The sequence below is a fragment of the Diceros bicornis genome, chromosome 31, assembly GCF_020826845.1.
Source record: "Diceros bicornis minor isolate mBicDic1 chromosome 31, mDicBic1.mat.cur, whole genome shotgun sequence".
NCBI lineage: Eukaryota > Metazoa > Chordata > Mammalia > Perissodactyla > Rhinocerotidae > Diceros > Diceros bicornis.
The window spans coordinates 22,095,452-22,121,901 of record NC_080770.1 but is presented as its reverse complement, the minus strand read 5'-3'; the positions used below and the strand labels follow the sequence as shown (position 1 = coordinate 22,121,901).

The 26,450-nt window shown below is 37.4% G+C and overlaps 1 protein-coding gene and 2 pseudogenes across 1 annotated transcript; all 3 read left to right on the top strand.

The window, feature by feature from the left end:
• Positions 1–601: 601 nt before the first annotated feature.
• LOC131395139 (olfactory receptor 4C3D-like) lies at positions 602–11,241 on the top strand. The gene is made up of 2 exons (XM_058526929.1): positions 602–619; positions 10,139–11,241. Exon 2 carries the CDS (start codon positions 10,173–10,175, stop codon positions 11,097–11,099), a length of 927 nt encoding a protein of 308 aa, XP_058382912.1. The 5' UTR covers positions 602–619; positions 10,139–10,172; the 3' UTR covers positions 11,100–11,241.
• On the top strand, positions 5,302–6,280 carry LOC131395144 (olfactory receptor 4A15-like; annotated as a pseudogene).
• Positions 11,242–19,205: 7,964 nt separating the features above from the next.
• On the top strand, positions 19,206–20,914 carry LOC131395835 (olfactory receptor 4C6-like; annotated as a pseudogene).
• Positions 20,915–26,450: the final 5,536 nt, after the last annotated feature.

Sequence of the window (26,450 nt, the reverse complement as noted above, 5' to 3'; positions counted from 1 at the left end):
TGATTAAATGCCCAGTCACATCCTCACCTACTTGGCAGAAGATTTCTCCTTGGGCATTAATGTTACTATCAAGATGTAAAATAAAAGCTATTACTTTACTAGATATGAACCACATTAAAACTGTCATATGAATGCTTTACAAAATACCTAAAACAAAGCCCATTTCTTTAATTATCCAGCTCTCTGTATTATTGACTAAAAATACTATTATTTGTTCCATTAATTTTATCAGTTAAACATAATAATTTGGTTTGAAACTTGATTCTTGATACATATTCTCAATGACGGCTTTCAAATTTGATGATTCATCAGTCACATCAACCGTATATTCTTGAAGCCAACTCTGGATAATTCCATAACCAAACCGTAAAATGTTTATGAAAGTTGAAGAAGATGGTCATGCTTTGTGCAGGCATAGAGAGTTATACCTGTGTGTGACAGAGCATTCCAGCTGCAGTGGTTACGTGTACCCTAATCTTTCTCTTCAGTCACACCCAGATTGATGTGGTCAGTCCTGGCTTATCTTCATCAAACTAAACCGTCATCTTCCAGGACCAAAGATAGAATTTTAGAAGCTTGGATTTGGAACAAGTGACTGAAGAGGAAATAGAAAACCCAGGTAACATATTTACAAACACTCTTCACTGCTGTGAGAATAGGGCAAAACAGACTGAGTTGGAATGCACCAGGTATCTTTCTTAAGAAGTAGATTTTGTCATTTGATCCCAAATGTTTTATTCCAGAAGCTCCTGGAATAAGACAGCACATGTATTTTCTCCACTTTATAGAATATTATTGGAATAAGCACAATGGAAATAATTTTTCTGATATTTTGTATTACAGTTATTTAAATGTATACCGAAATACAGAAAATGCAGAGCAGAACATAACATAACATAACATAACATAACATACAATATGATATGGCACACATGTTGTCTTCAAAATAGCTTTTCTAGATTGCTTTATATAATCTAGAGAATCCAACAATTATTTATTTTGAATCTTAATATAACGAAGATAATAGTAAGGATTACTATAGCTTTTTATAATTTGTTACCTTGTGTATGGTATCTTTAAATGTTCTGGTAATGTGTAGATGTTTTATTTCTGTTGGTAATATTTTTATTGTGGTAAAATATACATTACATCATTATGCGTCCATCATCACTATCTATCTCCAGAACTTTAACTTTGCCCCAAACTGAAACTGCACCCATTAAACAATAACTTCCCATTTCCTCTTCCCCTCATCCCCTGGTAACCACTGTTGTACTTTCTGTTTCTGTGAACATGACTATTCTAGTTACCTCATAAAAGAAATCATAAAACATTTTCCCTTTTGTGTCTGGCTTATTGAACTCAGAACAATGTCTTCAAGGTTCATCCATGTTGTAGCATGCACCAGAATTTACTTCCTTTTTAAGGCTGAATAATTTATTTTATTATTTGTATATACCACAGTTTGTTTACGCATTCACTAGTTGGTGGACGTTTGGGTTTTTAACCCGCTTTTGGCTAATGTGAATAATTCAGCTGTGAATATTGGTGTACAATTATCTGTTTGAGTCTCTGGTTTCTCTTTTTTTGTGTATATACTCCAAGTAACATTTTGATATATAAATTAATAGCCCCTTATTACAAAGGGAAAATCAAAACTGACAGTGTGGAAACTTGAGTTCAGAGAAATTTAGTTACTTGTTCGATTCACCAACCTGCACTTATTTCTTATTAGAAAGTAAATTTTAGTGTCTGTGGAAATAGAATTAACGAATTTTGTTAGATACAAGAACTATAGAATCTTAAAGAAAATGCCAACATCTATATCAGCCGGTGGGTTAATTGCATGAATATTTTCTCATTTTTAGGGTCTTAAAATTATTGTGAATGAAACTGGACACATTACATTATACACCCAATTGACCTCTCAATTTATAAAAAGAAGATCCCTCAGATTAAATTTAGTTGTAATGAAACATTTCAAAGAGGAGAATGAAATATGGAGAAAGACAGACAAGGGAATTTCCACACAGTACCATGAATGGTAAAGAAAGGATAGCTTCCATAATTGTATACAGTAATTTTTGACCCAGTCAATCCATGTATCTCTTAGGGAATGCTCGTTTGGATAATTAGAGAAGAGAGTGGACTTTAGAGAAATTCATATAAAACTAATTGTGGAGATGTGGCACTAAAGTAACATGGGGAAACAAATAAGAGTAAATAATATCTTGAATTTATGTAGTATTTTTTATTTGTGAGACAATTTTTGGAGAGCTTTATTTGCATTATCGTATTTAATCCTTAAAACCATCCTATGTTGTAGGTGCTATTTTAAGTCTCATTATACGGATGATGTTGAGTAATTTACCAAAAGATATGCAGCTGGTAAGTACAGATTATGAGGCCCACATTGCAAATCAGAATTTAGAACCTGAATTCTCAAAAAGTACACTATGCAGGCATCCTGGTCCAGCCATGCAAAATTACAAAACAAAACTGACAAAGATGGGCAATCCAGTCTCTGATTGTTGTTTCCCTGTGTTTGTCCCCAAAGTCTATTCAACCACATTCAGGTTTTAGAGGTGGCGTTTTTCCTTTACTATGAAGAAATTGACTTGGAAAATGTGATATTTCTTTAAAATTTATCTTTTTAAGAAAAAAACAGATGAGCTGATTAAGTCTTTACTAGGATCTCAGAATTTTTGCTGCATGATTTTTATGGTTATTGCTCAATCATTTACAAAAAAGGCTATTGCCTACATGAGAAACAGGCAATTAAATAGAAGCCATGATGAGGCATTGTGATCATACGTTTCAAAAGGATCTGGACTAAAACTCAAAATATCAGAATCTAAAATTTCCAATATCTTGTTGATTGAAAGTGTTTCCAGTATTTCACACCTAGCAAACCACATAGGTGGTTTGTTCTTCTGCCTTATGTTGTTGAATTTGGCATAGTGTAGATCTACTTAATTTATGTTATTTTAATTGTCATTGTGGGATGCTGACCATGGATTTATATTTTTGAGCATTCCTTAATGAATTATTTTTTTCTCATTGAATATGCTAAGAAATTTGATGAATTTCATGAATGTGTGAATCAGATATATTTGTTTTCAATAAAATACAATATTGGTAAAGTAGAGAATTTTGTATCATAACAAGTCAAATTAATAGTTTTCCATTGTTTAGAGTAATTATGTTCATAGGAACATTCTTAATAGTCAAATATTTATTAATCACTTAAAATATATTAGACACACTCATAGATTCTGTAGATGCAATTATTAATAAGAAAGGTTTACTATCCTGACAGACCCAACAGAGGATAGTGGAAAACACAGCTATAAACAAATAAGTGCTGTAAGTGTTCAACAGGCCAAGTGGTCAGACCTTCCTAGGGAAGCTCTCTCTTAAATGCTTGGACTACTCCTACAAATTGTGACTATTTATTTTCCATTGTAAATGCAGTTTAGCTTCTTAATTATGAGTGAAGATATTTAATATGTATATACGCAATGAACTGCCAGAAGCCCTGGAGATGGAACTTCTTTAGGCAGCTGGTCTCATCCACTGATAACGTTTAGAATTTTATTTACTCATTTTTCTTTAATTTGGAAGTAGAAGATTCTGAAAGGCAAGTCCTGGTACCGATGCTGCGTTATCCTTCAGGCCACCTCCTGATTGACAGCTGAGGAAATCTGAAATTTCCTCTACTTCCAACTCATTCAGGCCCTGAAACCAAACTGTTTACCAATTTTAAAGCATGTTTCATTCAGCTTACAGTGTTTGCTGGCTTCTATCTGCCTTTTCTCTGTTATCTCTTATTTTCTCTCATATACACTTTTAGTCTCTCTCTGGTGTTTGAGCACAAATTTGCCTAATAGGACAAAGGATAGAAAGTCTCTTGCCCTTTGCAAATGATCGTCTACAAATGTGGACACTTAAACAGAGAACATTCAAAATAATTCTGCCAATATGAAGTTCCACATCTTACACTTAAAATTGACTATGGACTATTCCTGAAAGTACTGACAAATGATTTATTTTACTCAAATGAGATGAATATCTTGTATTCAACACAGACTCAGATAACCAGAACTAATAAGATGAACAAGATAACTAGTCTCATATATTGATTATTAATAATCAAACAACCTTCAACACATTCTAATTCACCCTGATTAAAATAAAGATAATCTACCAGCGGAAGTGTTATCGTGTCATTTAGGAAAAAGTTTCAATGACAACAATTCATAAACACACATCTGGAAAGGTCATAACATTTCCAATAAGAATATAAGTCGTGATGTGATTTCGCCCAAGATGACTGAGCAAAATCGAGTAATACTTCTGGATTTTTGGTATATAATTTGTTCTACTACACCATGATTCTGCCTAAAATCTTTATTTTGGCATTCTGAATTGAGCTATGGTTAGCAATAATTAATTGCAAGCAATTTTAGAAAGTAGGGAAGATGCACTCAACCCATTCATTTTGATTTGTATTATTCTTTTTTCCTTCAATAACCTAGGTTGTAATAAATGTCAATTCAGTTTGTGTATGTGTGCATATGTGTGCATGCATATGTGTGTGTATGTTATTTTCAAACAAAACATTGCTTTCATTAGACTTTCTTGGCTGGGGAGAATTTAATATATTTATCTCCCCTCAGTTGCTTTCTTATGAGTGTTGATATTCAGTTTAATGAAATAAAATTCAAAAAGCATATAACGAGCACTCACAATATGACTGGGTTTCTTTTTTATCGTTGTGATGACTTATTCCTCAAGTCTAGGAGCTCATAGTAAAGTTACTCAGAAAGGTAGTTATCCAAACGTCAGCCTATAATTTTATGCTCCAGGTACTGGGTATTACTTCACATAAATATATAAATAAAATTATCAGGGATGAGATTGTTTTCATGGAGGGTCTCTGAAGTCCAAAAAACATTCAAGAACAAAAGAAATGATATACAATGTCAAAAATGCCATCTTTACGAGAGAGATTCTGGAGAACGTAGCTTTCTTGTTGTTCTGTAGATCATCTCACAGACATGCCCACTCACATATACCTTCCAGTTAGAATACTGAAGTCTCATCATTGTAGTTGAAGCAAGAAATTTGTGGAAAGGAACGGAATAATTGTGGGAGGAGATCCCAAACTATCATTTTCTGAAGACTTATTCTGTGTGAGGCCCTGTGGAGCAAACATTGTTGAGTAAGGCATCACGTTTTTGATATAAAGCTTGGGATCCTTTCAAATTCATTATTGTCCCTTTTGTTTGCAGCCTCTGACACCTGAGTTCAACATCTTCAGAGATCACATGGAAAACAGGAACAATGTGACTGAGTTTGTCTTCTTGGGGCTCACACAGAGCCCTGAGGGGCAAAAAGTTCTATTTGTCCCATTCTTACCCATCTACACTGTGACGATAGTGGGCAATCTGCTCATCACGGCAGCCATCGTGGCCAGCTTGTCACTGGGTGCCCCAATGTACTTTTTTCTGGTTTATTTATCATTTGTTTATACTGGCTATTCTACTTCCATTGCTCCCAAAATGATTGTAGCCTTGTTCTATGAGAAAAGACCATTTCCTTCCAGGCTTGTATGACTCAAGTCTTTGTAGATCATTTATTTGCTGGTGCAGAAGTCATTCTTCTGGTGGTGATGGCCTATGACCAATATGTAGCCATCTGTAAACCTCTTCATTGTTGGATCCTCATGAATCGGCAGGTATGTGTTGTCATGCTGCTGGTGGCCTGGACTGGAGGCTTTCTGCACTCATTGGTTCAACTTCTCTTTATTTATCAGCTCCCTTTCTGTGGCCCCAATGTCATTGACAACCTCCTGTGTGATATGTAGCCCTTATTGAAACTTGCTTACACCAATACCTACCTCATTGGACTTTCTGTGATAGCTAATGGAGGAGAAATGGGCATTGTCATCTTCATTCTTCTAGTTTCCTTTGAGGTCATATTATAGTCCCTTAAGACTCATGGTTTAGAAGGGGAATGCAAAGACTTCTACACTTTTGCACCCCATATGACTGTGGTCATATTATTCTTTGTTCCCTGTTTCTTCCTGTATGCAAGACCCAAGTCCACTTTTCCCATTGCTAAATCCATGACTGTGGTTTTAACTTTCATAACTCCCGTGCCGAACCCCTTAATCTACACCCTGAGAAAGGGAGACATGAAAAATGCCATGGGAAAACTTTGGAGTAAAAATGTGACTTTAGTTGGAAGAGGGCTGTATCCCTCATGCAGAACATAATATTCATTCTTTCACAGAAGCACGGAACACTTTCACTATCAGTGATTATATTTAAAAATAATTTTCTTTGGGTTATTTAGCTTATTTATTCTTAAACAGTGATTTAAATTAATTTTGTCTGAGTGGAATATGCTATAGCCATTAGAGAGCAAGAGAATTGTATAGGTTTAATCTCTTAAATGTAATCATATTATGTTAAGATTCTTTAGTGGACAATAAATTTTTGGTTTTATTTCAGGTTCTTGTTTGTGGGGGATGATATCTCCTTGGTACATAAAAATGTGACCTAACGGAACTTGTTCCCTTTTCTAGACTAGACAGGTGTATGGGTTCTAAAGCAATCTTTCTACTCACCATTGTACCTATATTATTTTCATCATTATCTAAGTTAATCTAATTCCACAATTGGCACAAGAAACAACTACTTTGAAGAAGTGCTGTAAACTTTACCTGGTGTGAAGTGCCAACATTATAATAGGGTTTGTAACTATCACTTAATGTACATCTGAAAAGAATATTTAAAATTTATGTTCACCATGAATAGTGGAATGATTAAAAAACCAAAATAGCATAATGAAAAATTTTAAAGTCAGATAGTTACCCACCTAAATGTTTAATTTGTACAATACCAAATATACAGACTGTGTATTGAGTTCCTTTGTTACCAAACATACAAATTCAGAAGTGGCAGACTTTTTTTTTCTCTTGGCCTGGTGTTTTGTCTTCATGTAGACTTAAGGAAGGAGTTAAAAATTAAAGATGAATGCTGTAAAAGTTCTCTTCTGAAGTTCACTTAAGTTAAGTGAAATAATTGAGTTGTTGGCAAGATATGCTAATGGTGGTGAAATACCCCTGAGGCATGATTAGCCACAGCTAAGAAACTTCACTGAATTTACCTACAAAAACAGGATATGTGTTCTCTTGTGCACTTATAAGGCTCAAGAGAAAGGCCTTATCCAAAGGAGCCATTTATAAATCATCAAAGACACTTATCATAGCTGAGCTAGTTGGCATTTTCAGTCTTACAACTTTACTTCTTTCTTGGTGAACCAACTGCTGCCTAGGGCCCTGGCCATGGAGCTCTGTCAGACAAGTTCATAGGTGAGACTTTTTTTTCCAGGAAATAATATAATTGTAGAATCTCAGGTTTAAATGGATCTTACAAATCGCATTATCATCCACAGCCCCACCAGTCTGAGTTTTAAGTCTCTTCTTTAGCTGTCAAGCATCAACAATGATAGAATCAATTACAATACTACCAATTTAGAAGTCAAAATATTTTGGGGTCTTTTTTTCTTATTGATATATATTTAAATTAGAATCATATTATCTACTCAAATTGCACTCAGATTTTTCCCCACTTAATATTACAACCTAAGAATTTTGCTATGATATTGCACAATTGTTTAAAAACATCTCTGTTAAAAACTGCACACTATTCAACGAGATGCACTGTAATTTTATTTATCCATTTCTCTAATGTTGGACATTTCATGTAGTTTCTAATTTTCCACAAGTCTTAATAATTGTATTGAACATATTTGTACACAATGATTTTTCTCTTTTAAAAATATTTTCTTTTCAGATTTATTCCTAGAAAGATTATTGTGGAGTCAAAGTAAAAAGACAGACAAAGTAATTTCTATTTCTCCACAGTTATTTCTAAATCACTTTTATTAATTATGTCTTTTTCTTACTTTATGTCACTGTACTCTTCTGACCTCTTGGGGAGTCCACCTCAGAACAAGGAATGCAGTGAAGCTGTGTACTTTCTGCTCGCATATGTATAAGAATTCATTTTGGATAATTAAAAAATAAAGCTCTTTATCCATTATCTTTGAAAGAAAAAGAAACATTTTTTGCAGAGTACATTTTATTATAGCAATGTTTTCTCTTTTCTTTCCTTTGGGAATTTGCATCCCAAATTTCCTCGTTCTATTACCATGCGTGGTAATAGAATGCATGTTATGGATGTTATGTGAGGAGAAGATATGAGAGTGCAGAGGGCAGAAACAGAAAGGAGGGGGAGGGTCTCAGGCGTGGAGGAGCTGCTGCTGTTTGGTAATAAGATGTCAGGGTGGATTAGTAAGACATTTAACAGAGACACTTTTTATGACTTTACATGGACAAGCATACCTTAATGTACATAGTAAGTGTCCAGTAAATGCTTGTAGACTGAGTGAACAAGAAATAGGTACTTACAGTAAGTAATAGATTTTATACATGTTTTTGTGTGTATGCATGTATAGTACTTTATCTATCTTATCTAGTAGAGTATTTCTTTTTATTTTCCACATTAAATTTATGGATGTATATATATATATATATATATATATATATATATTTTTTTTTTTTAGTGAGGAAGATTGGTTCTGAGGTAACATCTGTGCCAGTCTTCGTCTGTCTTGGATGTAGGTTGCTGCTACAGCATGGCTTGATGTAGGTCAGCGCTCGGGATCCAAACCCACGAACCGCTGGCTGCCGAAGTGGAGCACGCTGAACTTACCCACTGCGCCACGGGGCTGGCCCTAAATTTCTATTTTTAAAATTTGAAAATAAGGGTTTCTTTTGCTTGATAGATCCTCATGTGTTAAATACCTATCACAGAGGCTTTTTCTTTATCCCAGTCTACTGAAGCTGTGAATAACTGAATAGGGTTATGTTAAATTGTATGTGGAACAGAATTTTGAAGAATAAAAAATATTAATTAATGGGGCCAGCTCCATGGTGTAGTAGTTAAATGCATGCACTCTGCTGCTGGTGGCCCAGGTTTGGATCCTGGGCGCGCACTAACGCACCACTTGTCAGACCATGCTGTGGCGGCATCCCACGTAAAGTGGAGGAAGATTGGCACAGATGTTAGCTCAGGGCCAGTCTTCCTCAGCAAAAAGAGGAGGCTTGGCACGGCTGTTAGCTCAGGGCTGATGTTCCTCACACACACAAAAAATATATATTAGTTAATAATCACAATAATTATCCTGAAAGTAAAATGACCTTGTAACATACTCTTTCCTAGAGGCAATTAATATTTTCATCCTTCCCCGACAAAGTATGTCAGAAACTATTAAACTGGAATGCAGCTTCCTTTCAAAAGTTCACGTGTTTCTCCTCAAGTAGAGAGTAATGATAGACGGAGTGGGAGGAGGAGAGCCCTTGAATGCCTGGGTTTACGGGCTGGGGAAGCATGCATATTTTTACACATGAAGAAGTGGCAATTCACTAAGCATTTCTTCATCACCCAATAGGTGCCAGACACTGCAGACATTATGCCAGGCACTGTGGTAGGCACAGCGAGGAAACACACATGAATAGCATATGTGTTATGGTAGGTACCAGGGAGGGTGCATCACCAATAACTTAGCCATTTCCCTAATCTGTCTGCTTACGACAGATGTTTATTCACCATGTCTTTCTTTCCACAGTTAGAGCTGTGGGTTCAAATGTGAATTCTTCTGGAAGAGAGAATAACTCTCACCTTACAAAATACATCTGAGAGTTACAGTTTATAAGCTCACAGACATAGAGGAGGGCTGAGAAGCACGGGGCACTGAAATGACTAAGTAAAGTCACAGAGTTGGAACCAGATGAAGAGGCAGATCTCATGTCCACAGCCCAGTGTTTTCTCATTAAATTACACATCAAGCGTCGCCCTCTAGATGATTTATAGCTGACAGGCACTAGATGTCTGAAGAGATGGAAAACATCATGGAGGGAACAAGAAAGAATTGAAATAACTCCTGGGGCAAGGAGTGCCAGGGACATGCTCCACAGTGACAGTGGCCACTCTATCTCTGTGCTATCAAATGCAGACTACAATCCTTTCCTGATTAATAGGTATCTTTCTTTTTCCCTTTGTAGGTAATTCAGGCCCTGGGAAGGTGTTATTTCCTAAATGGATCACCTCACATCTCTCAACAACGTGACTGAATTTATTCTCTTGGGACTCACGCAGAATCCACACTTTCGGAAAATACTCTTTGTAGTCTTTTTGTTCATTTTCCTATTTACCATATTGGCCAATTTGCTCATTGTCATTACCATCTCCCTCAGCCCCACACTTTCGGCTCCCATGTACTTCTTTCTTACTTACTTGTCCTTCATAGATGCCTCCTACACCTCTGTCACCACCCCGAAAATGATCATTGACCTACTGTATCAGAGGAAAACCATCTCCTTGGGGGGCTGCCTGATCCAGCTCTTCGTGGAGCATTTCCTGGGAGGATCAGAGATCATCCTCCTCATTGTCATGGCCTATGATCGCTATGTGGCCATCTGCAAGCCCTTGCACTACACAGCCATCATGCGACAGGGGCTCTGCCGCCTCCTGGTGGTTGTGGCCTGGGTCGGTGGAATACTGCACGCCACTGTGCAGATTCTTTTCATGGTCAACTTGTCCTTCTGTGGCCCCAATGTCATTGACCACTTCATGTGCGATCTCTTCCCACTGCTGAAACTTGCCTGCAGGGACTCCTACAGGCTCGGAATGGTGGTGGCAGCCAACAGTGGGGCTATGTGCTTGCTCATTTTTTCCATGCTACTCATCTCCTACATAGTCATCCTGAGCTCCCTGAAATCCCATGGCTCCAAAGCACGACGCAAAGCCCTCTCTACATGTGGCTCCCACTTTACTGTAGTTGTCTTCTTTTTTGTGCCTTGTGTATTCACTTACATGCGTCCTGTGGCCATCTACCCTGTGGACAAGTTGGTGACTGTGTTTTTTGCAATCCTCACTCCCATGTTTAATCCTATCGTTTACACAGTGAGAAACACAGAGGTGAAAAATGCCCTGAGGCGTTTGTTGAAGAGGAGCACATCTTAGCCTGTTCGTAATGCCGAGAAAGTGATGACGTATATAAATAGGGAGGATTATATCTGTCGTAAACTGTGAAAGAAAATTAACAAATTTTGCAGATCATTGACAAAAAAAATTCCCAGATACTACCATTTGTTGAGTACTTAATAGTGGCTAAGCTCTCTGACACGTGCTTTTGATCGCTTTTCATGTACTTTCCCAAGGCTCCAGTGTCCTGTGCACAGATTCAGGATGCGCAATGGGAAGAGCAAATATAAACCCCTACTTTGACGATTCTGGAGTATATTTGTCTCCAGAGTCCTACTGCTACTTTGCTAAATTTTTCATACATATGTTACCTGCACGAAATTGGCTTTTTCATAGAACCTTGATCTCAAAACTGTTTTTATTTTTGCTTTGCCTGTGGTAAAGCAAAATAGAGAACAGAAATTCTTAGACAGACGTATGGGGAAGGGACAGGTGGGGAGTGAAAAATTCACTACTGATTTTTTTTTTTTTTGGCATTACGAATTTACCAAAAGCCGAAAGAGAGACACTCACAAAAGGAGGAAAGGATAATTTATAACCTGTCTCTAATTTTTGAATCTTGGCACAAAAAATGAGCCAGGAATTTAACATTACTATTAATTTGGTCTTCTTTTCTTAATACCTTCATGGCTCACGGCTTTTCTTGAGTGTAAAGGAGTTTTCTTTCCTTATCAAGAGTTGACGAGTCGTTTGAAGCAACAGGGGTACACATTCTTTCATTTAGTTTCAACATAAAGGCATATAGTTATGTTCCAAAGTTATTGCCCCGTAGGTGTGACAGGAATACTTACATTAAATGAACACTTGGCTATCTATCAGACAAAGGCACTGCAGCTAGGTGGTTTATCACATGCTGTATTGGTAGTTCCAGTAACACTATCCCCATTTCACAGAGAAATTCATGCCAAGAGAAGTTTCCTAGTTGACTTGCCTCAGGTCACACACCTAAGAGTTTCAGCTGCAAAATCTGAATCCACGTCTTTCAGATCTCAGTCCTTTCTTTGAAGTAAAACACAGTTTTCCGTGGTATGTCTATGTCTTTAGATAAGAAACTTTTCTGCAGTCTTAGTGATTCACCTTGTCCTTCAAGAAAGATGGTGTCGAATTTGTTGTAGCCTTGTCTCACGTGTAGCAATGTACCTAAGCAATAATGCTCTTCTATGTAGATGGAAAATATCAGCTCTTTCTACATTACTACGTAACACTTTATAAATCAAAGCTTCTCTGACTATAACACTCCAATTTGTGTTACTTCTCACAAATGTCCCTTTCTCAAACTCTCTGGTCATCTAGAGCTATTTTTTAATTTGACCATCCAGTCATGCCAGAGCATGGGACACTGTTCTTTGGGGTGACTGGGTATTACAGCTTATACATGGCTGTCTCAAATTCTTAAGAAATAGGACTTTTCCCGCAAAGTTTAGGCCTGGAAGATCATATAAATAGCACATAATCTATTAAAAATGATCAAGTTTGCAATTGCTGGTAAGAATTAAACATTTCAGTAGAATCTGGTTGAAATTATTCGGTTCATTTTGACTGTCAGATAGGAGATGAGAGTAAGCCAGGGGTAAGGAGAGAAAAGTATTGGATAAATGTTGTTTCTACTCTAAGACAAAAAGGAAGATTTGAAGAGGGAAATTAAAGCCAATGATTGTGTCTTAGGGGTGACACCAAGTGCTCAGTGGGGGGGGGGGCGGTGAGAAGATTAATGCAATGCAAATTATGAATTGTCAACAGCAAACTTGGAAGGTGTAAGAACTGAAGGAGGAATGTAACGTAGTTACAGAAACGTAAGACATTCCCAGTAGATGGGATCTTGCTGGTTTGTGAATAATTTTAAGGAATGTTAAGACGTCGCTTTGTGCTCATCACCAAGAATCTCTCATGAGGGCCAGTTGCCATCTGATTTTCTTCTGATACTTGAAACAACATATAAGGAACTAAGTATATTTATTCCAAAAAATTAATAAGAGAAATAATATTTGGATCTGTTGTATAAGGATGCTTTGGTTTATATGGACTTTTAATTCACTGAAAATATTAGGCATTAAGTGAGGGGAGTGAGCTAACACTTGTTTAAGGCCAACTGTGAGGCATATATTTTGAAAGGTTCTTTACACACTTTAACTCTCTAAATGTAGTAACAAGTTTTATTAGTTTTTACTCCATTTTATAAAAGAAGAAAATGAGACTCAATGAAGTCAAGCAACAATATCAAGTCTTTTAGACTCTGTCATCTCTACTCTTCCCACTTCACAGTGCTCCCTGCTGCATGATGTGCAAACATCGAAACACAGAACTGATCACTGGCTGCATTGTGAAGATTGCCCTTGAGGCATTCTTCCCTTATTTCAGGGGCCACTTTCTTCCCTGAGCTGTCCCTTGACCTCCTTCCCGGGTTACTTGCACTCTCTTGATTCCTCATGTGTCAGAAGAAAGCCATCTGCTAATCTCATGTCCACAGATATATTTCCCTTTATGGATATCATGGAGAGTGGGATGTAATGGGCTCAAGAAATGAAATTCAAATGGTTGAATTTCAAAGAAAGTGACACATGGGTGATAGAGATGTTTGGAGAAAGAATAAGCATCTTAATCATCGAGGAGACTGATACTCGGGGCATGAAGGTAGCGCCTTGAAGAGTTAAATGTTGTTTCTATGGGACTTTTCCCATTGTTATTCCATAGTGTTAATATTTATTACTTGAAAAATGGCTTCATGGTCATAAGTTTAGGAAATTTTGACTTATTTTATTTATTCAAAAAATATTGTTTGGTGCCTACAGTGTGCTGGAGAGTTCTGGGGGCTCTTGAATACCACAGACAAGGGCTGTGTTTCTGTGGAACTTAATTTCCAGTCTGGAATAGATGAATAATAAACAAGTTAACACATAAATAAAAAATGTAATTGTGTTAGTAATAAGTTTGCTGTAAAACATTTTATTAAGAGGGTGATGCAGAAGAGAAGAATTGGATACAGATTTGTATAGTTGTTTGAAGCACAGTTAGAATTTTAGTTAGGCCCAAGATTAAATAACCATGTTATTTCCCCTCTTTCCTTTTTTTTTTTTTTTGATGAGAAAGATTAGCCCTGAGCTAACATCTAGTGCCAACCCTCCTCTTTTTGCTGAGGAAGATTGGCCTTGAGCTAACATCTATGCCCATTTTCCTTTACTTTATATGTGGGACACCTGCCACAGCATGGCTTGATAAGCAGTGCGTAGGTCCACGCCTAGGATCTGAACCTGCAAAACCCAGGCTGCTGAAGTGGACTGTGCAAACTTAACCACTATGCCCCCGGGCCACCACCTCCCCTTTCTTTTTATACATAAGTTACTCTAACACATGCATTTGCAATGGGGATGTTTTCTCTCCCAGGTATGTAAAAATGGTTTCTTGGGAGATGAAAGTATCTTACTATTTTTACATATAAAACATAGATATACATAAAGTACATAAATAGTATATCTGTGGTGTTAATATTTTGGGAGAGTGATTAGGGGAACAGAATGTCTAAAAAGTGCCGTAAGTGGGCAACGATGAAACAAAAAGATTGAGGAGCGCTGCTTAACCCATGGTTAGGTGAGAACATGGAGTAGTTTTAGAATGTTAGTAGAGAAAATATAAGCGCAGAGGTTGGCCCATCACCTGTGAGGATCATATTTAGTAAAATTGAGAGATTCTTCCTTCTCAGGAGGCTTCCCAGGGTGTATGGTCAACTATATTAATGAACCAGTTGTAATCTGTGAAGTTCATTGTAAATGTAGGATATTGATATTTTTTACCATTGAAGGTGGAAAAAGAATACAGACTATAACCACAAATATTTCTAAGTTGAAAACATGTCATTTGAGAGTACAACTTATGGAGGGAGACAGAATTTAGTTCTTATTTTTTTCTGGCTGAGGCACTTTTCTTATCCTTAATAATGTCAGCTGTCCTTCAGGTAGATGTGACACAATTTTATTAATACTCTTAAAAGATGAAAGAGCACCGGATTAGGTGATAGAAAAATTTGGTCTTGGTATTTGCTAGGTGGCCAAGAATAAATCCTATTGACTTTTCTTCATTTATGTTATCAGGCAGATGGATCACTCCGTGGCCATTCTGTTATTGAAGAAGAGACCTTAGTTGTGGAGCAAATAATTGAATTGTTAACACCATGATCTGGTTTTGTGTTTGTGGAGCATCAGCTTGGCCTGGCTCCAGTGAAGTTCTGCCCCTGGGAAATGTGGATCATTACAGGGGTGGATGGGAATTCATGGGAACGGTGATTAGCTCCTGAGTCAGTAGAGAGACAGCCTCAAAGGGATGCAATTGGAATGATGCAAGTCTGCACACTTTGAAATTCTGTGCCATTTGAAAATGACCCTCTGCCCGCTTTTAGCCCAGGTCTATTACCCAAAGGTGGACATCTTATTAATGATGTTTCTTCTTAAGACATGGATTGCAAACTGTTTACAAATTAAGCTCAAAGTGCAGCCAAATGGCAGACACAGTTCTGTGAATGATTTTGTTAACAGCTTAGCTGGCTGTCTTTTTTGGCAAAATTTTCTATTTAGATGAAATTTAAATTCCTTTACCAATCACAAGGGTTGTTTTCTACCTAAGTCCTTGGACACAGAGAAGCTGTTTTAAATCTTTCTTTAAAATCATTAGAAACTCTGGTCCTGTCAAAATAACTTCCTCTTAAGCAATTGGATGACTTGCTCCCAGTGAAGGTCTTACTTGCCTCCACACTTGGACTTGCTACATTAAAACTCTCATGTCATGCTTCACAGCATTTTTGTAGAAGAAGGTTCACGTGAGTACATCCTGGATGGGACCAGACCTTTGGTGACCCTGACATGATATTAGAAATTTTACTTGCACCATGTCTACCTTCTACTTCGTGGGTCCATCAGGTAACTGGCTTTTGGAGATGGCAGAGATGACATCAGACTGAGTTTTGGAGGTGACTTCAAAAACGTATTTGAATATTAAACATGTTCTTATTAATTTGAACTATTTTGAAATCATTGAAATAAAGGAATCACCTATGCACATGACAATTATACTTAAAATACGCCTGCTTTATCTATATACACAAATTGTGGCCTTGGGATGAAGCGCCTTGAGCTATCAACAGTTTTTAGCTTGATCTACTTTATTTTGGCAAATTATCAAAACTTAAGTGTCTACCTTTTGACTTCTATCTAGATGATGAGATTAGCAAATAAAAGAGTTTATGTTTCAGAGATGAGCTCTTAGGAAGGGAAGGAACACACACTTCAGTCTCGTTAGGATAGTGGGAAAGGTCTTGGGTTCAGAATGAGCAGAGTTAGTTCTCTATCCCAGTCAGACCACTGACTGACAAGGTAACCTTCAAATCCTGCAAAAATAAAACAAAGCAATAGCAATTAAAGTCAGTAGGTCTCAAGTAGTTATTATTTGAGGGTACCGTGGTAAGAGCTGCATGATTTTCTCTTAATTCTCACAAAAGCCATATGAGATAAGAGCTAATATTGTCCTGATTTTTTGAGGCAGTGGATAAGGCTTAGAGAACTTGTGCAGCTTGCTCAAAGCCTTTTGGTGGCTATGTGATCAAGTTCGTAGCACAGGCTACTGACCACTATGCTTGGACATAACAGGCATGAGAATGTTTGGAGAGTGCTATTCAAATATTCATCATGATTATTTTCCATTTCTATAAGCTCCTGACTTCCTCCTGCCTCCACCCATGCCATCTGTTATCAACGAATTCATTACCACTCCTCCTTCACGACTCACTTCCTCCCCGATGCCCCCTTCACCACCATCATCCTGGATGTTTGTTACACGCATCTGCACAGATTTCATATCAGCAATAATTCAATGATCTTCTTAGCTAAGGAACAGGACTAGCTGGTATGTCTAGGGCAGTAAGAGGTGGGCTTGACTGCAGTGGGAGGGAGATATATAAAATGATGAAGTTGATTACATGGGGGAAGGTCTTGGAAGTCAGATTGGGAAGTTGAGATGTATACTAGTAATCAAAAGAGATTTGTGATGAATTCATGGATTTTTAAAACAGAAGGGGCATTATTATCTTTCCTAGTGCAGTTTGTTTTGAAATGTTTTAAGTGATGAGATGGATCAAAGGAAATCTTACTTGAAGTGTAAACATTTAATGCAGGTAAGAACCATATTGCTGTGTTTGAAAGGGACAGAATCCCTGAGATGGCTCCTTTGACGCCCTAGATTTCCATTCATTTGCCATAACTATCTCATACCCAGAGTAGTGAGAAATGTAACAACGGATCCTAGCAGTTAGAGGGACAACCTGGAATAAAACCTAGCTATCTTGATTTCCAAGAAGGTGTTGCTTCTACCTCATTAGGACTACTAAAGAGCTTCTGAAGTTCTTAGGCTGGAGATGGGAGAGGCTGGGGTTAGTCCCTATTGTAGATATGCAAAGAGTGTCCAGGTAGCTGTATACTTTGTTAAATGGAGGGATAATTCTAAGAATATGCCTTTGAGTATTTAGGGGAGTCTAAGAGGACATGTAGTTTACATCCCCATTTAAAGCAATAATCTAATATATTCCCACCAAGTGACAGACAGACTCTGCTTAAGTAACCCTAGCAAACAGAAGTTTGCTACTGAAGCAGTTCTTTTACCATATCATTTGTCTGCAGTAACAGTTGTATTTAGCTAGTTCAGGCCACTGCTCACTTCTTTAGTGGTATAATGTAATGGTTGAGAACTTGTGTTTCAAAATGAGATTTCCTGGATTCATAATCCCCAGTCATTTTAGATGAGATGTTTAATGCCTCCAAGTCTCAGTTTCTTCATCCTCAAGGTAGGACTTGTGATAGCACATATCTCATGTGATATGAAAAACAAATGATATAATGCATGCAACGTACCTAGCACCTTGCTGTACACAGTGTGAAATAAATGAGTTAGTTGTTTTACTGATATTTTGACTATTCTTTAGAATTCTTTGTTTCATCTGGAATCACCCCTTCACAAGGAACAATGTAAGGAATGATTTACACTGATTCAGGCTCGTATTCAGAGATGGTGTCAGCTAAGTTGGATCTGGGTCTTCCTGGAGCAGAGAAAGAGACTGAATGTTTTATTTTCTTTAATCAGCGTATCTAGAAAATGATTAGAGTCTTGGAAGCTTAGTCAATAATTGTAACTTCTAGTTTCAAGATTGGATTTTATATATGTATGTATATAATTAGAACATGCTCTTTATTGTGGAATTGTCATTGAAGTTTATTGTAGAATTGTTTAATGAAATGGGCACAGAAAGCATAAATCTATATCAGTTGATCATTATGAAAATGAAATTATATCATGAATCACAGAGTCTCTTTCATATTGAGCACTTGATATTATCATCAGAGAAGCAACATAGCTTGCTATTGGTATTGATTTTGAATCAGGAAAAGCTGGATTTGAATTTGGCTTCAATGTTTACTAGTTGTGGAAACTTGGCATCATTTTTCACCCCTTTAAGCTTCAGAATCTTATCTATAAAATGAAGAAAATGTATCATAAGATAATCCACTGGCTGAGACATAGCAGAAAGTCATTGAATATGAGCAATACATAATAATAAAAATATACTCAATTTGAGAAGGCAGAAATGTAGATAGAAAAAGCACAGTTATTAAAAAAGAAAGAGTCTTTGGGTTATGACCTATCTGTCTTAACAGGCTCTTCAACTAGCCCATTCAGGTGCTCAATAAGTATATGGAATAAAAGACTGAGAATTCATATGAAATGTTCCAAGTTCTTGGTTCTTGGGTGTGTCTAGTGATACAGTGAGGTCAGCTTCCCAGCTTGAGGTTTCCTAAAAGCAGAGGCTGAGAGAAGGGTTTGTATGTGGGTAGGCTATTTTGGAAAACAGAATGGAGGCAGTGAACAGGGAGAGTGAAGCAGGGAAAGAAAGACAGTTAATCCAAGATTGTGTTAAGCTGGTTACCGTTTATCCACTGGTAAACGGTAGGCTTCTATCTACCAATGATCTCGGGTCTCCTTAAAGTGTGTTAATTCCTTCATCTTTCCAGGTGTGTATATGCACCAGAATGACAAAGCAGGGTCTTCTAAGCATTTCAAGCAGCAAGTATCAGGACAGAAAGCAAGAGATACACTGGTGAGAGAAGGTGTTGTTGGGAAGATCCGTAGGATCGAGCTGTTGTCAGGCTAAAATTGTTAGCATCTGGTTGCTGTATCAATGGTTGGAGAAAAGGGCAGGTCAAGAGAGTATGAGATAGAGTGCAAAAATATCCAATACACTCAGTGATTACTAATAAAAAATGCTATTCTTTTGTAGATTTTCCAGTTCAGAACAATGTGCTTACATCAACCCACAGCAAATGGAGAATCCAAACAACATGACTGAATTCATTCTTTTGGGCATTACAAAGAATCCAGAGCTGCAGAAAATACTCTCTGTTGTGTTTCTAATCATGTATGTGTCCACCATTTTGGGAAACCTACTCATCGTGGTAACCATGATGACAAGTCAGTGTCTGAGATCACCTATGTATTTTTTCCTTACTTCCTTGTCTCTCATGGATGCCACCTACTCTTCTGTCATTGACCCCAAGATGATTGTGGACTCCCTCTCTGAGAGCACTACAATCTCCTTTGAAGGCTGCATGGTCCAGCTCTTTGAAGAGCATTTCTTTGGTGGTGTGGGGATCATCCTTCTCATTGTGACGGCCTATGACCGCTATGTGGCCATCTGTAAGCCCCTGCACTACAAGACCATCATGAGCCCTTGGGTGTGCTGCCTGCTGCTGGGAGGGGCCTGGGAGGGATGGGGGGATTTATCCACTCAGTAATACAGCTTCTCTTCATGTATCAAATACCCTTCTGTGGCCCCAATGTCATTGATCACTTTATGTGTGATTTGTTTCCATTGTTAAAACTGGCCTGCATGGACACCCACATCTTGGGCCTTAGTCATCCTCAACAGTGGGGTGATGTGTGTGATCATCTTCCTTGTCCTTATCACCTCCTATGTGGTCATACTCTGCTCCCTGAAGTCCTGTAGCCCTGAAGGACGGCATAAAGCTCTTTCCACCTGTGGCTCCCACCTCGCAGTGGTCGTCTTGTTCTTTGTGCCATGCATTTTCTCATACATGAGGCCTGTGGCCACTTACCCCATAGACAAGCAATGGCTGTGTCCTTTACTATTGTCTCACCCATGTTAAATCCCTTGATCTACACATTGAGGAGCACAGAGGTGAAGAATGCCATGAGGAAGCTGTGGATGAAACAAGGGACCCTGAGCAGTCACTAGCTTACATGCTAAGAACAAATCTTTCCTGCAAGGACAATGAGGTCTTGCTCTCCCCATTCATTCCAATTCACTGGGGACTCAGCAGCCAAGGGCGTGTTTTATGCATGCAAATCAGGTTAAGGTACTACGATCAAGTTGCTGCCCACCTCTCCAGGGCATTTTGTACTCCATCTCTTTTCTCACAAGGCTCTGGCCACTCTCTCTCTCTCTCCTTGTATAAACTGTCTTTTGAATAATTCAAGCTTTTTCCGGTTCAGGGCTTTTGTTCTTAATCTGATCGCTGTTAGAATTCTCTCTTCCAGAGATTTTGCTCTGCTGGCTCCATTTTACTTTTATCATTTTCAGATGAGCCTCCACCTACATAGACAAGTCTTTACTGATGAGTTTCTCTAACTGTTCCCCTCAGTTATTCTCTAGCTCTTCAGCTGCTTATATCCTTAATTTCAATGATCACAAACTGTTCCTTAAAAATATTTCTCAGTGCTGACCCAGTGGCCTAGCAGTTAAGTTCGCATGCTCTGCTTCGGTGGCCTGAAGTTTGCCAGTTCGGATCCTGGGCACAGACCTACTCACCACTCGTCAAGCTATACAGAGGCGGTGTCCCACATAGAAGAACTAGAAGGACCTACAACTAGGATATACAACTCTGCACTGGGGCTTTGGGCAGAAAAAATTGTTTCTTGACTTTTATTTTCTCTGTTTTCCCCACAAGATTGTAATCTCTTAAGGGCTAGGGTGGTGTTCATTCACTCATGCTGTGGGTAGAATACTGTCAGCCACCTAATAGGTGCTTAATAAATATCATTGAATGAATATAAGTCTAAAATAGACTATTTTTGATATTTGCAATTTCATAGGTTGAGTAAGCAGTAGGGAAGAATAAATAAATATAAACACTTTATGAGTTCGAATTTGCCCAGTTTGCCTGCTGTCATATTTCCTTTTGGAAGCAAGTATAATCTCAGATTAGTAATTTGCTATTTAAAATGGAGGCCACCACTTTACCAAAATTTTCCACTACCTTTTTTCATCCTTTTTAGAAGCAGACTAATAATCTATCATGCTGGAGTCAAGATACCTCAGAATTTAGTGTCTATATCTTGAAGATATGTATTCTTTATGAAAAAAGTACAACTCTATAGATCTATTTCTTTTTAAACTACGGGAGAATGATTCTCGGTGATACGTTTCTAGATTTGGATTTCTAAATCCAAAGAGTATTTATTTTCTCCCACATCCTTCTTTGGCTGTCACTAGAGAGACACATGTCTTTTTAAACTGCCTCCCTTGACTAGATATATGGGAAGCCTAAGGTCGTAGCATGATTCAGCATTCTCTTATGGTTGTATTACAAAAAAATATATGTTGCTAAAACCGACATCAAAGAGCATACTGCCTATGTTTTCTTCTAGAAGTTTCATGATTTCAGGTCTTACATTTAAGTCTTTAACCCATTTTGAGTTAATTTTTGTGTATGGTGTAAGATAATGGTCTACTTTCATCTTTTTTGCATGTGGCTATCGAGTTTTCCCAATATCATTTGTTGAAGAGACTTTTCTTTCTCCATTGTATGTTCTTGGCTCCCTTGTCAAAAATTAGCTGTCCATAGATGTGTGGGTTTATTTCTGGGCTCTTCATTCTGTTCTGTTGATCTGTGTCTGTTTTTGTGCCACTACAATGTTGTTTTGGTTACTATAGGTTTGTAGGATATTTTGAAATCAGGGAGTGTGATACCTCCAGCTTTTTTTTTTTTTTTTTTTCCCTAAGGATTCCTTTGGCTATTCAAGGTCTTTTGTTGTCCATATAAATTTTAGAATTCTTTGTTCTATTTCTGTGACAAAATGTGTTGGAACTTTGACAGTGATTGCATTAGATCTTAGCAATGTATTTTCAAGTACCATGCCTGACTGGGCAGGGGAAACAATGGAAAAAATAAAAAAATTAGACTTCATCAAACTAAAAAGTTTCTGCACAGTAAAGGGAACAATCAACAAAAAGAAAAGACAACTTAACAATTGGGAGAAGGTATTTGCAAACCATATATCTGATAAAGGGTTAATATCCAAAATATATAAAGAACTGATACACCTCAACAGCAAAAAACTAACAACCTAATTAAAAAATGGGCAAAAGGCCTGAACAGACATTTCTCCAAAGAAGATATACAGATGACCAACAGTCACATGAAAAGATGTTCAACATCATTAACTATCAGGGAAATGCAAATCAAAACTAGAATGAGATATCACCTCACACCAGTCAGAATGGCCATAATTAACAAGACAGGAAACAACAATTGTTGGAGAGGATGTGGAGAGAAGGGAACTCTCATACACTGCTGGTGGGAGTGCAAACTGGTGCAGCCACTATGGAAAACAGTATGGAGATTCCTCAGAAAATTAAGAATGGAACTACCATAGGAGTCAGCTATTCCACTGCTGGATGTTTATCCAAAGAACATGAAAACATGCATGTTTAAAGATACATGCACCCCTGTGTTCATTGCAGCATTATTCACAATAGCCAAGACTTGGAAGAAACCTATGTGCCCAACAAGGGGCAAATGGATAAAGAATATGTGGTATATATACACAATCAAATACTACTCAGCAATAAGAAATGATGAAATTCAGCCATTTGTGACAACACAATGGACATTGAGGGTATTATGTTAAGCGAAATAAGTCAGAGAGAGAAGGTCAAATACCATATGATCTCACTCATAAGTAGAAGATAAAAAACAACAGCAAACAAACACATAGAGACAGAGATTAGATTGCTGGTTACCAGAGGAGAAGGGGGGAGGGAGGAGGGCAAAAGGGATGATTAGGCACATGTGTGGTAATGGATTGTAATTAGTATTTGGATGGTAAACATGATGTAATCTATGCAGAAATCAAAGTATAACGATGTACACCTGAAAACAAAAAGAGATTAAAAAATATAAATGATGCCAAAAATTGCAATATTAGTTACAGTATTTCAAACAATATTTAAATCAAAATTTTTATGTTTAAATACCAAATGTGTATATTTAATAGATATGTAGCATTAATTGTCACCAACTATTTTCAGTAAGTATGAGGTTCATTTATTTATTATAAAATATTTGCTGAGTTTTACAAAGTCTCAGATACTCTTCTAGGATCTGGGTGTACAGTGATGCATAAGAAAATGGTTCCCTTTTGTCCTGGAGCTAACATTCTAGTGCAGGAGACGAACAACATATGCAAATGTAAACTAAGTCATGGAGTGATAACTAGTTCTCAGAAAATTGTAATGGAGTGGTGCATGTGTGACTGGGTAAATCTAGTTAGGTGGACATGAGGGTTTTCTGAGAGGTGATTTCTAAACCAAGATCTGAATGATGAGATAGAACCATCCTTTAGCATATCAGTGGGAAGAGCATTTAAGGCAAAAGAGAAAAGCTTGTGCAGAAACCCTAAGGTAGGAACTAGTCTAAACTGAAGAAGGTCAGGGTAATCAGCGCACAGTGGACTAGGGGGAATGTGGTCCAAGTAGAGTGTAAAAGATAGACAGGGTCCTGATTACAGAATGCTATTATTTTTTAACTCTCAAAGTAAAAAAGAGCACAGACATCAAAATGACTGTATTAGTATAATAATGAAAAATCAAATCCTTCATAAGCTTATAGATGACACAACAATTTGGCATCAAAACTCTTTGCACATAGCTTCCATTTAACTTTTGCTATGTCAGTAGTAGAACACAATGTTTACTTCTTGCTTACAATATATTAAAATTAAATTTCTGGATTCACTTTATGATTCTTCACTCTGCCTCATGTTAAAGAAGAGGAAAACACCTATGGCAATGTAATAACATTGGTTTCTGTAAGAACATTTTAATGATCATTTTCTATTTTAAATATAGAATTAAAATACTGGAAGGATCATAATGAGATCACTAAACTTAAATATTTGTAATCTTTTTGGTAATTTTCCTAGCGTCAAAGTAGGTCCAGAATCTACATCTTCTATTACATAGGTGAGATGTGTTCTGACCGTTCATGCTGAAATTATTACCTGTCAGATTCCATAAATTTCTTCTTTTGTCTGTTCTATAGGTCCCCCAAATTAATTCACATTAAAGAGTTTTACTTATTAAACATAGGACTTAGCAGCTCAATGTCTGTCTTTTTTTTTCTTTTTCAGCAGCCTGACTGCTGAAACAAATCTCGGTCTTACTACTTTTTTATAGAAACTTGCCGTTACTAATATTAGATTGTAAATCATATGATTATCTCTAAATTAAAACTGAAAGATTCGGTATTTTTCGTGAGACAAAGGCATAGCAAAGTAGGAATAAAATGGTGCTTTAATTTGAAGAAGGGTATTGGCCTAAAAAAGCTACTGCAAGTATCAAACTTATTGGGAAACATTACATGAATTTGCTTCCTATTTCAGTGAAAAAATTTAAGCCATTGGAAGAGAACTTCCATAGACTTTTATACTATATCTACCAATCTGCCACCACCCATCCAATTACATGCTACCTTCCTACCTACTCTATAAATGCATTACCTACGCTACTATGCAAATGCAACCAACCTCTTTACCTACACAGTGGACCTCATCTCCTTATGGCCTGTACGAGGACATTGGTCTAAAAATCTCTTCTATAACCCTTATTTCATCCACATTTCCTTATCTACTAGATCATTTACATTCTCAAAAAGCAATCTATTATCTCTTTCATCTTTAAGATAATCTCTTCCCTTGATCTCATTTCCTTCATCAGCCATTTTATTCTCCCTCCATTGTAGAAAAACTCAAGAGGTTCTATAACATCTGTCTCCCATTTCTTTCATTCCATTCTCTTTAAACCCTTTTCAGTAACACTCCAATACCTAATACTTATTGAAAATGTTCTTTTCAAGGTCATTGATGACCTCTGTGTCACTAAATTTAATTGTGATCACTCACTTTTCATCTTACAGAATCCATCAGTAACATTTAACCCAGTCTACTGTGACATACTCTGTTTCCATATCCAAGATTCCCAAATTAATATCTGCAGCCCAGATTTCTTTCTTGAGGTTGAGATCTGGAAATCCAACTTCCTCTATGATATTTCCACTTGAATGACTAATAGACTTCTTAAACTGAATACATCTAAAGCTGTATTTCTGGTTCTTCCCCCATCATCAAACATACTCCTCTCACAACATTCTGTACATCAGCTCATGGCACATTTGGTCTTTCCTTTACTCATTCACCACATCCAGTCTATCAGGAGATCTGTAGGCTGAATGTTCAATATATATCCCAAATACAACCACTTCTAATCACTTTTAGACCTGTTACCTAGTTCCAAGCCATCATCATCTTTCAACTGAGTTATCACAATGGTCTCATACCTACCTCCCTGCTTTATCTTGGCATCTTTTGCTCTAACACTGTATCCTCAACACAGCACTCAGAATTAGCCTTTAAACCCGTAAGTCAGATCATATCACACCTCTACTCAATACTCTTCAATGGCTTTCCATGTCATTCAGGTAAAATTTAAAGCCCTTACAATTACTAAAATCAGCAGTCATAATCTAGCTGCCCTGTCACTCCCTTAAACTCCTCTCTTATGACCAACCCCTCACTGACTCCCCTTCTTACTCTGGTACCTTTCTATTCCTCTTACTGGCCAAGTATGTTCTTGCTGTATGCACTTTACATAGGCTGTTCTCTCTGCCTGGAACATCTTCTCCCTGTCAGCTGCATGACTAACTCACTTTAACTCACTTTATGTTCCTCGATGAGAAGAACTGATATTTTAGATAGTACTGCCCTTAGACCTTGGCAAGCAGGGCCACTGTTCTTGACTCCACACTTTGAAGTGTCTTCTGTGAAATTTTCAAGTTCTCTTCCAGTGTTTGGGACTTGGCAATGCCTTCTGGTGGCGCACCCCAACCTAACCCAGACAGCATGGGTATCATTTTTGTTTTCCCTCTTTGGGGTGCTCTTCAACACTCTATCTTGCCCATGGAGTTAATTGGACAGCCCCAGAAGCTCTGAATTCTGTACCTA

Bases quoted from the DNA above. Each gene is read 5' to 3' on its own strand.
- LOC131395139 (XM_058526929.1), top strand. From the start codon at position 10,173: ATGGATCACCTCACATCTCTCAACAACGTGACTGAATTTATTCTCTTG.